Source organism: Vigna umbellata, chromosome 6 (assembly GCF_029865625.1).
Source record: "Vigna umbellata cultivar VRB3 chromosome 6, Vumbellata_1.0, whole genome shotgun sequence".
NCBI classification, from domain to species: domain Eukaryota; kingdom Viridiplantae; phylum Streptophyta; class Magnoliopsida; order Fabales; family Fabaceae; genus Vigna; species Vigna umbellata.
Genome location: NC_142170.1, coordinates 39,190,596 through 39,204,684, shown reverse-complemented (window position 1 = coordinate 39,204,684; position 14,089 = coordinate 39,190,596). Strand labels below are relative to the sequence as shown.

At 38.4% G+C, this 14,089-nt stretch overlaps 1 protein-coding gene across 1 annotated transcript; it reads left to right on the top strand.

The window, feature by feature from the left end:
- Positions 1–299: 299 nt before the first annotated feature.
- LOC148197444 (uncharacterized) lies at positions 300–10,899 on the top strand. Its single transcript, XM_088092397.1, has 5 exons — positions 300–1,030; positions 8,189–9,621; positions 9,713–9,936; positions 10,013–10,270; positions 10,359–10,899. The coding sequence occupies exons 1-5, from the start codon at positions 529–531 to the stop codon at positions 10,897–10,899; spliced, it is 2,958 nt and encodes a 985-aa protein (XP_087948523.1). The 5' UTR covers positions 300–528.
- The last annotated feature ends 3,190 nt before the right edge of the window (positions 10,900–14,089 follow it).

Genomic DNA, 14,089 nt, shown 5'->3' with positions numbered 1-14,089 from the left:
ATTTTTAACATAAACAGCGAACGTTTTATTAGAAGGAGGAATCCCTAAATTGAAGAGGGTTTTGTCGAGGGTTGTCTTTTGTGGTTCCAATTTGGGGGACAATAGGGTATATCGGTGTTATTTGGTGTAGTTGGTGACTAAATAGGTATCGTTTCTAGATTTGCGAGTGATCTATCGGTGGTATTTCGGTAGAATCAAGAAGGTGTTGGCGGTGAAGCACGTGGAAAGCAGTGGCGAAAGTGTTCGAAGTGAACCACGTGTTCAGGTTAGTAAATGTGCTTTTGATTGAATTTTGTGATGATTTTGTCCTTTATGGTTGTCGTACACTGTTGTATGTTGTATATTGTTTCGTTTTCGATTGCAATGTGGTCCCTCGTTATTAAAGCGTTGTTTGATTGTCTTTTTCAGTGGGTTGTGGTTTGTATATATTGTTAATGCTTTTTTTTGTGGTCGGTTGCAATGTGGTCCCCCATTGTTAAAGTCTTTTCTTACTTTATAGGTTAAAATATAATTGTTGTGTTGTACGTAATGGAAGGAAATTTTGAAGTTGTTTTTCACCATGGTAGGAAGTTCATAAATGAAGGAAAACTTAAGTATGAGGGGGAGAGTACAAGTTTATCCTTTGACCCAGACATGTGGAGCTATTTCCTTGTAGTCAGTGTAGTAAAAGGTCTAGGTTATGATGGGTTTAAGGAGTTGTTGTACTGCGTTGGTGGTGGTTCTGTTTTGGAAAATAGGTTGGAACCTTTGTTGGATGACATAGGAGTCATGCACATGATTACCTTAGCCAGGCTTAATGGTGAGGTTCATCTATTTGTTGTTCACAATGTCTCTGAACCTGAGGTGATACATATGTTAGAATATATTCCTCAAAATACAGATGAAGTAGAAGTTGAACCTGTAGGTATGGTTATGGGTGAAGGTGAAGAGGAAGTGGGGGGTATGGTTGTTGAACCTGTTTTAGAAGAAAGAATTGAGGCTGATGATGTTGTTGAAGGAGAAATTGAAACAGAGGTTGGTGGGGGTGAATGTGAATGATGAGAGGGTCGCACCTCCCAACAAAAGTTGTGCATATAAGAATGTAGTATAGACTAGGAAGTGACTCCTAGGTCGTCTCTCAAGGACCAAATGTGGTTCGAGTCTTAGGTCAAACACATAGTGGGGGGGGGGGTTTGAAAGGTTTGTTTTTTTGGTTGCGGATAAAATTAAATAAGACACTAATGCAAACGGAAACGTAAAAACGGTCTCAATCACAAAATTAAAGCGGTTGGTCACTAAAGCTAACATTACATTTAAATTAAAGGAGTGAAAATTAACTTTGTGATGATTAACATTGAAAGGAGAATATGGTAATCAAGCAAAGATCACTTAAAAATTAGCAAGCATTCAAACCTAAGTGTATGCAATATGATAATTGTAACCTAATTAAGTGCAAGATTAAGCATTTAAAATAATATAAAAGTAGACCCTTGGAGCTCTCTGGACGTGGCAGCAGCTCCCTTCCGTCACCGTGCACCACACATTCAATTTAAATCACTGTCTCGGGCTTCTCTTTAAAGAAAATTTAAATCCTTAGAATGCTTCTTCTTTCTTCACGTAATTCACCACCAGCCACTGCCACTTTTTTTTTTGCTTCTCCTATCTAAGTTATCATTCATTCTTAAAAGATAAAGAATTGTATCAATGACCGTGGGCCACCTCTGCCTTCACGTGAATGAACTTCTTCATAGACCAAAACAAACCAGCTGTAAAGTGCTTCTCTTCTCCCGCTCCACATAAGCCATCAACGTCCCATCATTGTCCCACCTAATCTACTCTTCATTTCTCATTCTTCAATTGAAAAGCAAAGTAATTAAACACTCAATCATGGTACCTTCTCCGTTCCAGCAAAGAAACATTAAAAAGCTTTAATCAAAAGTCAAAATGTGAGCTTGTGCACCCTCCCATCCGTGACAGCACACCACTTATTATTCATTTCTCAATCACAATGCACATTCTGCCTCTGCATCCAAAAATCCGTGCACACCATTATCTTCACACTACATTCTCTTTATCAACCCGTGACCTCCTTGGTTCACGCATCCGTGCACACCATTCATTCCATCCCTTCTCTTTTCTCCATCACCGTGCTCTCTTCCAGCGTAACAGCACATTCCAGCACCGTTTTTCTTCCAGCCAGCGTGGCACCTCCAGCTCCTAAATCTACTTGCAGCACCTTGCTTCCAATCGTGCACAGCGTCTCTTCCAGCACAGCAAAAATGAAATTTGCTTCTTCAAAAATGCGTAACAGTAAAAAGAGAGTAACAAAGACTGATGAAGCAAAAGTGAACTTCCGTGATGATGAGCATTGAAAGATTGATGAAGAGTTAACAAAGATCAATTAAAACAAAATGCTTCTTTCATTCTAAAAATTTGTAACAATGTGAATATCTCCCCAGCTCTCCATTCCCGAAAACTTCCAGGCACAAGCCTCCCAAAACAAAATGAAAACCAGAGAGTAAAAAAAAAAGTGCTGCCTTTGCAAGTGGCGGCTGGGACTTGCTAAGGGCCGTGTGTCCCTTTTTAGGGTAGGGTCCACACATACAAAAACAAAAACCCTAGGTCCAAATCACTAACTTCTAATTTTTGGATCTAATCTAGTTTACCAAAAATTGACCCAAAATGTAAGAGTTGATTCAAAAAAATTCTAGACTACTGAATTACACTTTAATTAATTCTAAAATGTCTGTGTGGAGAGTCTTGAATTTATTTGGCATTCTTCCTGATGTCCCAAAATGTATTTCCGAAATTTTCCTGCAATCCAAAATGCATTTAATCAGCTCAAATATTCCAAATTAATTAAAATAAAAATTTCCGATCAAATTGAGCACAATTAGGAAAAATGGGAAAATACTAGACAATTAAGTACAATTCCCTGGTTTATTTAAGTGCAATAAACTAAATATAATTCAAGAAATAACGACTCATCAAAATAGACCACACTTAGTTTTTTGCACTCCTGGGCAAAACCAAGACGAAAACCAGGGAACTACTCAAACATCAGGGAGCTGACACAGACTCGACAGACAGACAACAAAGACTCAACCAGGATAGAAACAGAATTACACAGTTCTCCAGGAATCTGGACCAAGAAAAGAAGTAGACAATATCCAACACAGAATCAATCAGAGAAAGCAGATACTCATGAAATCATCCAAGCAATTCAAGACATGGCAAAATGATCAATCAGCTCAAGAGGTGAATCAAAAGCAACATAACCTCACAGATGCACTATCAGTGTTTCTCTCAAGTGTTTAGGGTAAATCAATGTCACTCAATGCACTCAAGAAAGCAAACAACAACAGACTTGGCAAACCTCTAATATCAACACTCAAAACATATGCATGTTCAAATCAAAAGGTCTTTTATGGGTGAAATGGGGCCAAGGACAAGGGAGGATAAATATGGATGAGAAGCTACAAACCAAAAGAAATAGAGGAGCAATGGGGAACAAGTGTAAACACAGTCAACTCACACCCCAAAACCTCTAACTCCATCCTCTTCTTGACTCCATTATTCACAATTATTCACATTTTTTTTTTCACTATTTTTCTGCTCTTCTTTTTTTTTCATCTTGTCTCTTTTCTTTTCTCTCTTTTCAAAACAAAGCTGTAAAAGACAAGATACACATATATTTACCAAAACAAAACAAGAAGAGGAACCAACTAGCCAACTCATCAGAAACCCCCAAGAGACCACACTTGTTCCCAAAACACTTCCAAAGCTCCAAAATTCCCTAAGGTTAAGGTAATCATGGTTTTTCACTTAGGGCTAGTGTATGAGCATTCGAAATAAAGAAATGGGGGAAAGTATAGGCTCAAAAAGGGTTTTCAAAGGATTAGAACAAGGTGAGCTTATTTGGCTAGAGAGGCTCAAGAACAAAACTGTCTTTATCACTTCCAAACATGCATATCAATCAAGAATTATCAACAAGAGTCAAGCCAAGGCATATGTGCAAGCAATCAAGAGACATATCACACACAAGAAAGAACATAAAGTGGCTCAAATTCTCACACAGGGCAATTGTGTCACAATCAATTCAACTCTCAATCATCATGATCATCTTCTCAAGTAGAGAAAAGCAAGGATTTCAAACAAATCAGAGTATCAATGAAGTGAAAGATACATCTACAACCTAAACAAAGTCCAGAAATCAAGAGAAACATGTAAAACTGTACCCAAGATACGACAAAAATAACCTAGAAAACCTGTACCCAAGACACGACAAAAATAACCTAGAAAAGAAAAAAATTTAACCAAGAAAACAAAAACTAACAAAGACAAATAAAAATCTCCCCCAATAGACCACACTTAAACTACACAGTGTCCTCAATGTGTCACAATCAGCAGATCAAACAATCAGAACAGTCATCAGATATCGACAAAGTGCAATAAAGTGAGGAAAAGGGGGAGAAGAGAGAAAGAAAACTCCCCTGGTCATGGTGGCAGTTGCCAATTTTGGACTTTCAGGGAGATGTTTTCCGTCTTAGGGTCTAGAAAGGAAGTTTTGAGGAAGAACTGCTTCATCCTCCAAATTTGATCGAGCAGGGAAATGTCTTCCACAGCTGGATCTAAGAAGTGATTGTTTATGAGCGGGTTCAGCTGGTGCCTATTGATGTTGAAACTAGTGTGTATGTAAGCACCTTTTCCTTCCACTGTGGGTGCATATTGGTCAAATTCATGTGTACCTCCTGCAACATGGTTAGTGCAATGTGGCTCCAAAGAAATGACGTGCAAAGGTATAACACCCAATCCCAATTTATCAGACTGAACCTCAGATACATCCTCAGAACATGAATCAATTTCAAAATCACAAGCAATATCAACTACAGACTCAGATTCATGTTCAATGCATGGAGAATAAACATTCGGATGCGATAGCAAAAATTGGTTCTCATCATGCATATAGGGAAAATTAAAATCAGAGTCAACAACAATACAATCATCAACATAATCCTCAACAACATAATCATCAACATAATCAAATTGAGGTATGTTTACCTCCTCTTCCTTGAAGATTGCTAAAGTGTGGGAAGATGAAGGTGGTCTACCTGGTTCAGGGTTACTGCTTATTTCTGCCTGCTCCTCAAAATACTCATCACTCTCCTCAGGTGCAAGAGTAGGGACATAGGATGATGGGAAAGTAGATGGCACAATAGTAAGTTCATGACTCTTCTCCCCATCTTCTATGTTGATGCCACTATCATCATCATCTGGAATCTGAACAGTCTGAAATGGTAACTCTGAATCTTGAGACTGTTCCTCAGTGAGTTGAGTGGCCATCTGCCCTATCTGATCAGTCATACTCTGAATGGCAGCTCCTATTTCTTGCTGGAACTGCATGTTCTCTTGCCTAAACTGAAGGTTCTGCATGGTCATCTGCTCCAACAACTCCTGCAATGTAGGCTCAGAAGTAGAAGGCTGAGGAGTTGTTTCGACAGAAGCATCATATTGCTGACTCTGATATTGCTGGACTGGTGGAGGCATGAAGGTACTCTGGAATGGTGGTTCTTGATATTGATGTTGTGGAGCATTGTACCATCCCAAGGTAGGGTCATTCCATCCAAGACCGTTGTCGTATCCATCTTGCACATGGGAGAATTTACTCAGAAATTTATGCTCAAGATCTTCCCATCTGGTAATGGATCCTGGAGGAAGAGAGTCTTTCCAATCTTTTGGTGCTCTTTCTAATGAGTGCGGGAATGCTCTTAAGAAAACTAGATCGTCCGGGACATTTGGAAGTTTCATTAAAGAGCAAATTCGATAAAACCTATCCAAATGTTCATGTGGGCATTCACCTGCAAGACCATAAAACTTGGGCAACAAATTCATCAGTCCAGTGGTGAGAACTAAATGATCACCATCCTCATTAGGTGGAACCGGCTCCCAAAGAGAGCTCTCAGAAATTTGAGGATGAGCCACATTGTTCTCAGCATAAAAATCAGCAGAATTACAATCAGAGTAACATGCAGAAGGAGAATCATGATCAGAGGCACTAGCAAAATAAGCAGTATTCACAAAATCAAAATAGGTAGACATGGAAAAAGAAGAATACTAAAAATCACGAAACTAATAAAACACAACACATTTATACATGCAACACGCACACACAAAACAGAACATCACATCACATCACAACACAAGACAAAACACAACACACACAAACACAACAAAAACCTAAGACCGAACCATTGGTCCCCAGCACCGGCGCCATTTTGATGAGAGGGTCGCACCTCCCAACAAAAGTTGTGCATATAAGAATGCAGTATAGACTAGGAAGTGACTCCTAGGTCGTCTCTCAAGGACCAAATGTGGTTCGAGTCTTAGGTCAAACACATAGTGGGGGGGGGGTTTGAAAGGTTTGTTTTTTTGGTTGCGGATAAAATTAAATAAGACACTAATGCAAACGGAAACGTAAAAACGGTCTCAATCACAAAATTAAAGCGGTTGGTCACTAAAGCTAACATTACATTTAAATTAAAGGAGTGAAAATTAACTTTGTGATGATTAACATTGAAAGGAGAATATGGTAATCAAGCAAAGATCACTTAAAAATTAGCAAGCATTCAAACCTAAGTGTATGCAATATGAAAATTGTAACCTAATTAAGTGCAAGATTAAGCATTTAAAATAATATAAAAGTAGACCCTTGGAGCTCTCTGGACGTGGCAGCAGCTCCCTTCCGTCACCGTGCACCACACATTCAATTTAAATCACTGTCTCGGGCTTCTCTTTAAAGAAAATTTAAATCCTTAGAATGCTTCTTCTTTCTTCACGTAATTCACCACCAGCCACTGCCACTTTTTTTTTTGCTTCTCCTATCTAAGTTATCATTCATTCTTAAAAGATAAAGAATTGTATCAATGACCGTGGGCCACCTCTGCCTTCACGTGAATGAACTTCTTCATAGACCAAAACAAACCAGCTGTAAAGTGCTTCTCTTCTCCCGCTCCACATAAGCCATCAACGTCCCATCATTGTCCCACCTAATCTACTCTTCATTTCTCATTCTTCAATTGAAAAGCAAAGTAATTAAACACTCAATCATGGTACCTTCTCCGTTCCAGCAAAGAAACATTAAAAAGCTTTAATCAAAAGTCAAAATGTGAGCTTGTGCACCCTCCCATCCGTGACAGCACACCACTTATTATTCATTTCTCAATCACAATGCACATTCTGCCTCTGCATCCAAAAATCCGTGCACACCATTATCTTCACACTACATTCTCTTTATCAACCCGTGACCTCCTTGGTTCACGCATCCGTGCACACCATTCATTCCATCCCTTCTCTTTTCTCCATCACCGTGCTCTCTTCCAGCGTAACAGCACATTCCAGCACCGTTTTTCTTCCAGCCAGCGTGGCACCTCCAGCTCCTAAATCTACTTGCAGCACCTTGCTTCCAACCGTGCACAGCGTCTCTTCCAGCACAGCAAAAATGAAATTTGCTTCTTCAAAAATGCGTAACAGTAAAAAGAGAGTAACAAAGACTGATGAAGCAAAAGTGAACTTCCGTGATGATGAGCATTGAAAGATTGATGAAGAGTTAACAAAGATCAATTAAAACAAAATGCTTCTTTCATTCTAAAAATTTGTAACAATGTGAATATCTCCCCAGCTCTCCATTCCCGAAAACTTCCAGGCACAAGCCTCCCAAAACAAAATGAAAACCAGAGAGTAAAAAAAAAAGTGCTGCCTTTGCAAGTGGCGGCTGGGACTTGCTAAGGGCCGTGTGTCCCTTTTTAGGGTAGGGTCCACACATACAAAAACAAAAACCCTAGGTCCAAATCACTAACTTCTAATTTTTGGATCTAATCTAGTTTACCAAAAATTGACCCAAAATGTAAGAGTTGATTCAAAAAAATTCTAGACTACTGAATTACACTTTAATTAATTCTAAAATGTCTGTGTGGAGAGTCTTGAATTTATTTGGCATTCTTCCTGATGTCCCAAAATGTATTTCCGAAATTTTCCTGCAATCCAAAATGCATTTAATCAGCTCAAATATTCCAAATTAATTAAAATAAAAATTTCCGATCAAATTGAGCACAATTAGGAAAAATGGGAAAATACTAGACAATTAAGTACAATTCCCTGGTTTATTTAAGTGCAATAAACTAAATATAATTCAAGAAATAACGACTCATCAGTGAACAACATAGTGAAAGACAATTTAAGGTGGCTGTTAATGAAGGTGAGAGAGGGCAGTGTGATGGAATCAAGGAAACTATTGTGGTTTCAGAAGAAAGAGTTGAGGCTGATGATGTTCTTGAAGGAGAAATTCAAAGAGAGGTTGGTGGGGATGAATGTGAACAACACAGTGAAAGACAATTTGAGGTGGCTGTCAATGAAGGTGAGAGAGGTCAGGATGATGATGTTGTTGAAGGAGAAATTGAAACACATGTTGGTGTGGGTGAGGTTGAAGAGGATGGTTGTGATGTTCGAAGCTGGACCAGTAGTGGTCATGATGATGGCAATGAGGAGGTTAATTACGACTGTATGGAAGGTCTGGTTGATGTTAATGTTGAGTGTGATTTAGAAGAGGAGGTAGGAGATAGAGTGGCAGATTGGTTTGGTAATGTCGAAGTTGATGTGCAATCTGATGATAGTGATGTGGATGATGGAATGAATAGTGATCATCATAGAGGTTTGTCCGATGATGAATGGAAATCCGATGAATTAGCCGGTGGAGTAGAAAGTGAAGCAGAAGATGATGAAGAGGAGGGTTGTGGGAAGTTTGTAACCTTCTGCATGCCTAAGACAATGGTAGATTATAAATGGGATGTGGGAACTTATTTTGCTAAGAAGGAAGACTTTGTGGATGCCATGAAAACATATGCAATAGAAAATGGCAGAAATATTAAATATATTAAAAATGATAAGAAGAGAATGAGGCTAAAATGTTTGGGTGTTAAAGGAGAGTGCCCCTGGATGGCATATTGTGCTTATATGGAAGCCATTCATACGTGGCAATTAAGGACTATTGTTGATGACCACAGATGTAGTAGAGAGCACAAATTAAGATTACTTAATGCAAAATGGCTCAGTAAAAGGTTGGAAAAAACTGTTAGAGAAAATCCCCAAGTAAAGGGAAAGGAAATTCGTGAGAAGATAAATCGAAAATGGAATGTAGGTGTATCTAGATGTATGGCTTATAGGGCAAAGGCCATTGCTTCAGACCATGTTGATGGGTCTTTCAAAGACCAATATAGAAGGATTTATGATTATGCCAATGAGGTTTTAGCTCGTAATCCAGGATCCACAATAAAAGTCAAAGTTGAAGAGAATGTGGATGGAATCAGTTTTATGAGGTTTTATACATGTCTAAAGGCCTGCAAGGATAGTTTTGTGTCCTGCAGGCCAATAATTGGATTGGATGGTGCTTTTCTGAAAGGAAAATATGGTGGTGAAATGTTAACTGCTAATGGTAGAGACGCAAATGATCAAATGTTACCGCTTGTGTATGCCGTGGTGGAAGTAGAGAACAAGGATACTTGGAAATGGTTCCTTCAACTTCTGGTTGAAGATCTCGGTGGGGAGGAAGTAAGTTCATCATTTACATTCATGTCGGACCAGCAAAAGGTAATGCACATGACCTATTCCCCGATTATGTTAATTATCTTTGAGGTTGAAATCATATCTCTAACAACACTGTCATAATTTCATTCAACAGGGACTACTACAAGCTGTACAAGAAGTGGTGCCTGGAGTTGATCAACGTTTCTGTGTTAGGCACTTATACGCTAATTTTAGAAAGAAATTCCCTGGAAAACAACTCAAGCGTTTGATGTGGAAGGCAGCTACAACAACCCATCCACAAGCATGGGAAGCAGAAATGAGAAATATTAAACAGCTTAACGATGAGGCTTTCAAATACTTGTTAAAAATTCCTCCCAGGTTTGTATTTAAATTTCTATTGTTAAAAATCTGGCAAATATTCACAGTAACATTGATGAACATATATATGTTCTAGGTACTGGTCAAGATCAAGATTTAGCAGCAAGCCTCAGTGTGATACTTTGGTTAACAACTTGTCAGAGGCTTTCAATAGTGTAATGGTGCATACAAGGTCTAAGCCAATCGTAAGCATGATGGAGGAAATCCGGCTTTACTTGATGAAGAGATGGGCAACTAACAGGACAAAAAGTCAATCACTTTCTGGGAACATTTGTCCAAAAATCAAGACTAGACTAAAGAAGGAGTCTCAGTTAACTAAATATTGGATACCGTGGTAAGAATGAGGTTTGTTCACTTATGATTTCTTTTAAAATGTGTTAGTGGTTTATGATTATAATGTGTTTCTTGTTTTGATTTTACAGCTGGTCAGCAAACAAGATTTTTGAAGTTCGCCATGTGTCCCAAGCTGGTGACAGATTTGTAGTCAATTTAGATGAAAATTTGTGTACATGCAGGAAGTGGGAAATCACTGCCATACCATGTTGCCACTCCTTAGCTGCTATGAAATTCCTAAATCTTGATGCAGAGGAATTCATTCCATGTTGCTTTAGGAAGTCAACATATGAAGAAACATACTCTTCAATTGTCTATCCAATAAATGGTAACAATCTGTGGGAGATTACCACATATGAAGATGTTCTCCCTCCACCAAAAAGAACTTTGCCTGGAAGACCAAAGAAGAAGCGAAGGTTGGAGCAATGGGAGTTGGTGAAGGATGACAAAAGAATGAGGAAGGGTGGTTTAAAGAAAAGATGTGGCATTTGTAAGGAACTCGGCCACAATAGGACTTCTTGCACCAAAGCACAACAAACAACTGATTTCAACTCTCAACAAACACAACAAAGTAACCCATCAACTCAACCAAACATCCCATCATCAAATCAAGAAGAAGCTACAGTTTAAGGGGATAAATGAACAAATTTAATGTTTTTTTTATGTCTCTTTGTATTAGACAGCAACTTGGTGCTCTTTTTGTATTAGACAGTACTTTGGTAATCTTTTTCTATTACACAGTTGATAATGCTAATTTTTATGTTAAATCCTCTTTTTTCTTCTAAATAATTGTATTACCACCGAATGAACGCTCGTCCAGTATGGACGCACGAGAGGACGCTCGTCCAGCGAGAACAGGACACTCGCCCTGTGGATGCACGAGAGGACGCTCATCCAGTTAGAACACGACACTCGCCCTGTGGACGCACGAGAGGACGCTCGTCCAGCGAGAACAGGACACTCGCCCTGTGGACGCACGAGAGGACGCTGGCCCAGCGAGAAGAGGACGCTCGCTGAGTTTGGGCGCACAATGGACGCTCGCTCAGAGAGATGTGGACGCTCGTCCAGTGTGGACGCACTAGAGAACGCTCCCTCAGCGAAAAGAGGACGCTCGTCCACAGAGAACGCTCAGTGCACGGTCGGCCAACAAGAATAGGACACTCGTAAAAAAGTGACCCTAAGCAATGCAGATTTTTTTAGACTCATAAAAACACCTCAGATATGCATGACGCAGGTGTATGATAGGAGACTCATAAAAATACCTCAGATATGCAGATTTTTTTAGACTCATAAAAACATTACAACTTCAACATAATAACATTATTTACTCATCACATTTCATAACAAAAATAAAGTTTTCACTAATAAGAAGTCTGACTTTCATTGAAATGGAAGAAAAGTACAACACGGTTACAACCCATCAGCCCATTCTCATCAACATTGATACGCAAATTGTATTTATTACACATAAAAGAAAAACCAAAAATATCAACACCTTCATCCAGTTCTGAACAACCAACAAAGATTTCTCAAACTTAACTAAAATTTTCCTATTACTATCCATTTCTTCACTGTGCACCAAACTTTCTTTCTTTCCTTCACACTTCAAGCATTTGCCCCTTTCCTCTTCCACAACATCATTGAACCATTTGAAGTAGTTGCAACCACCCTCTTCAGCACCACTCTATATAAACAACAATCCATTCTCAAAAACACTTCCACATAATACAAACGTCAAATAAATCATACCTTATACTTCGAGCATCCCCAAAATTGCTTGCCACGATTCTTCACAGTTTTAGCAGTTCTCATCGCACATCTAAGTCCACAGTGGCAAATCGGTGAACACAAATTACGGTTCTCCTTCCGTCACACAGTGCATGTCGATGAACAACAAGAATGCTCCCTCGACATCGTCTTCGAACAACTACGTTCTTAAACCCACCCACCTACGTCGAACCAAAATTCCCTTCTTGCAACAACCTCAACAACCTCCAACGCGAACCTCGCTCTCGTCAACCAATTTGGGGATTTCTTCAATTTAGGGATTCCTCCTTCTAATAAAACGTTCGTTGTTTATGTTAAAAATCAAAACGTTGCGTTTTGATTTACAAATTTAACTTTTTTAAATATAAAAAACTCACCATTAAGCCATGTCAACAACAGTACTATGCCACGTCAGTACCATTTGGTCATCTCAGCATCCCACTCATCAATTTTTTTAACGCCGTCCAGCCAACTTAACGGGAAGGTCTCAATTGATTTCAATTTTCAAAATTAAGGACCATTTTGATACACTTTAGAAAACGAGGACCTATCTGAGACATTCCTACATAAATAGGGATGTTGAAAAGGATTAAACCATATTAAATCAAACAATAAATCCATTTTCCTTCTATTTCAATCCTCTTTCTTTGATCCTCTACAACCAATAACTAATGTAAAGCCTTGTATTTAGTTCACCTTTCTTAAGATAAAAAACGAAAGAAATTGAGGCAGTAAGGAGCAACGCCAAGTGGAGGCCCAAACGGCCAGTGGTGGCGACAAATGGTCGGTGGTCCAACGAACGACCGGTGGCAGCAACGAATAGCTCAGTTTGCGCGAGAGAAATGGAGGCAGCAATGTTGGCACGACTGAAATGAAGGCAACGAAGATGGAGACCACACCAGGCACTTTGTGCGAGAGAGAAATGGAGGCAATGAAAACAAAGATGGGGACCAACAACTTCACTTGAGAGAATGGTTGTGCGAGGAAGAAGAATGAAGAAGGGAGCGCGAGAAAGAAGAAGGAAAAGTAGGTTATAATTTTTTGCATTTGTGAAATGTTAACTATCGAAAGAGATACTACCTCGGTTAAGTAAAGAATCGAGGCAATAGACCACTTACCGCCTCGGTTATTAATGCAACTGATGCCTAAACTAGTCAGAAAAAAATCAAAATAAAATATGAAATGACAATTTTGAAATTATTTTCAACCTATACGCCTCAGTTTGCGGTTGAACCGAGGCATAAAACCCTTTTAACATTGGCTCTAATAGAACCGAAGTCATAAGGGTTGACAAAACGAATTGGAACATTCAAAAATTAGAACTGTCAGCTGCTGGACATGACATACTACCTCGGTTCCATATAGAATCGATGTTGGTCAGATAACCGAGACAGTATGACCTTTTCAAAGAGGTGTCAGGTGAAAAGTCTCTTTAGCAAAGGGACACGTGGAAATTTAGAGGGGTTTTAAGCCTCGATTCCTAATTTAACTGAGGTAATATAGGTTTTATGCCTCGATTCCCCTTGAACTGAGGCATATAAGTTCGTCGAAACTACAAAAGTGTCACCATGTTTTGATATGTTTCGGTTTTTTCTAAACTGAAACCTATTGTTCAAGTTAAAATGCAATATATGCACTAGTGTTATATTTTTGTGTACGTATTTTCTCTTTACTTTTAAGCCATTTTTTAAAATTAAAATAATCATCTTACCAATTCTACTCTTTAAATGACCTTTTTTTTTTAAATTTAATCATTTTAAAACTAAAATAACTATGTATAATAACTTACCTACATAATACATAAAAGCTATTTATAATAAAATTACCTACAAAATACATAAAATAATAATAATTTTATTATTTTTTGTTATATTTATATAGTATATACTAATGAGCGTTAGTTTTTATATACCAACATTTGACATTAAGGCTGATGATGGTCTAATAATAAAGGCCAAAATCAAAACACATTACTTAAAAATTTATTTAAGACAAAACAAATGCTTAAGTTGTTGTAAAATTTTATTGTATAGTTAATTAACATGAATATAAC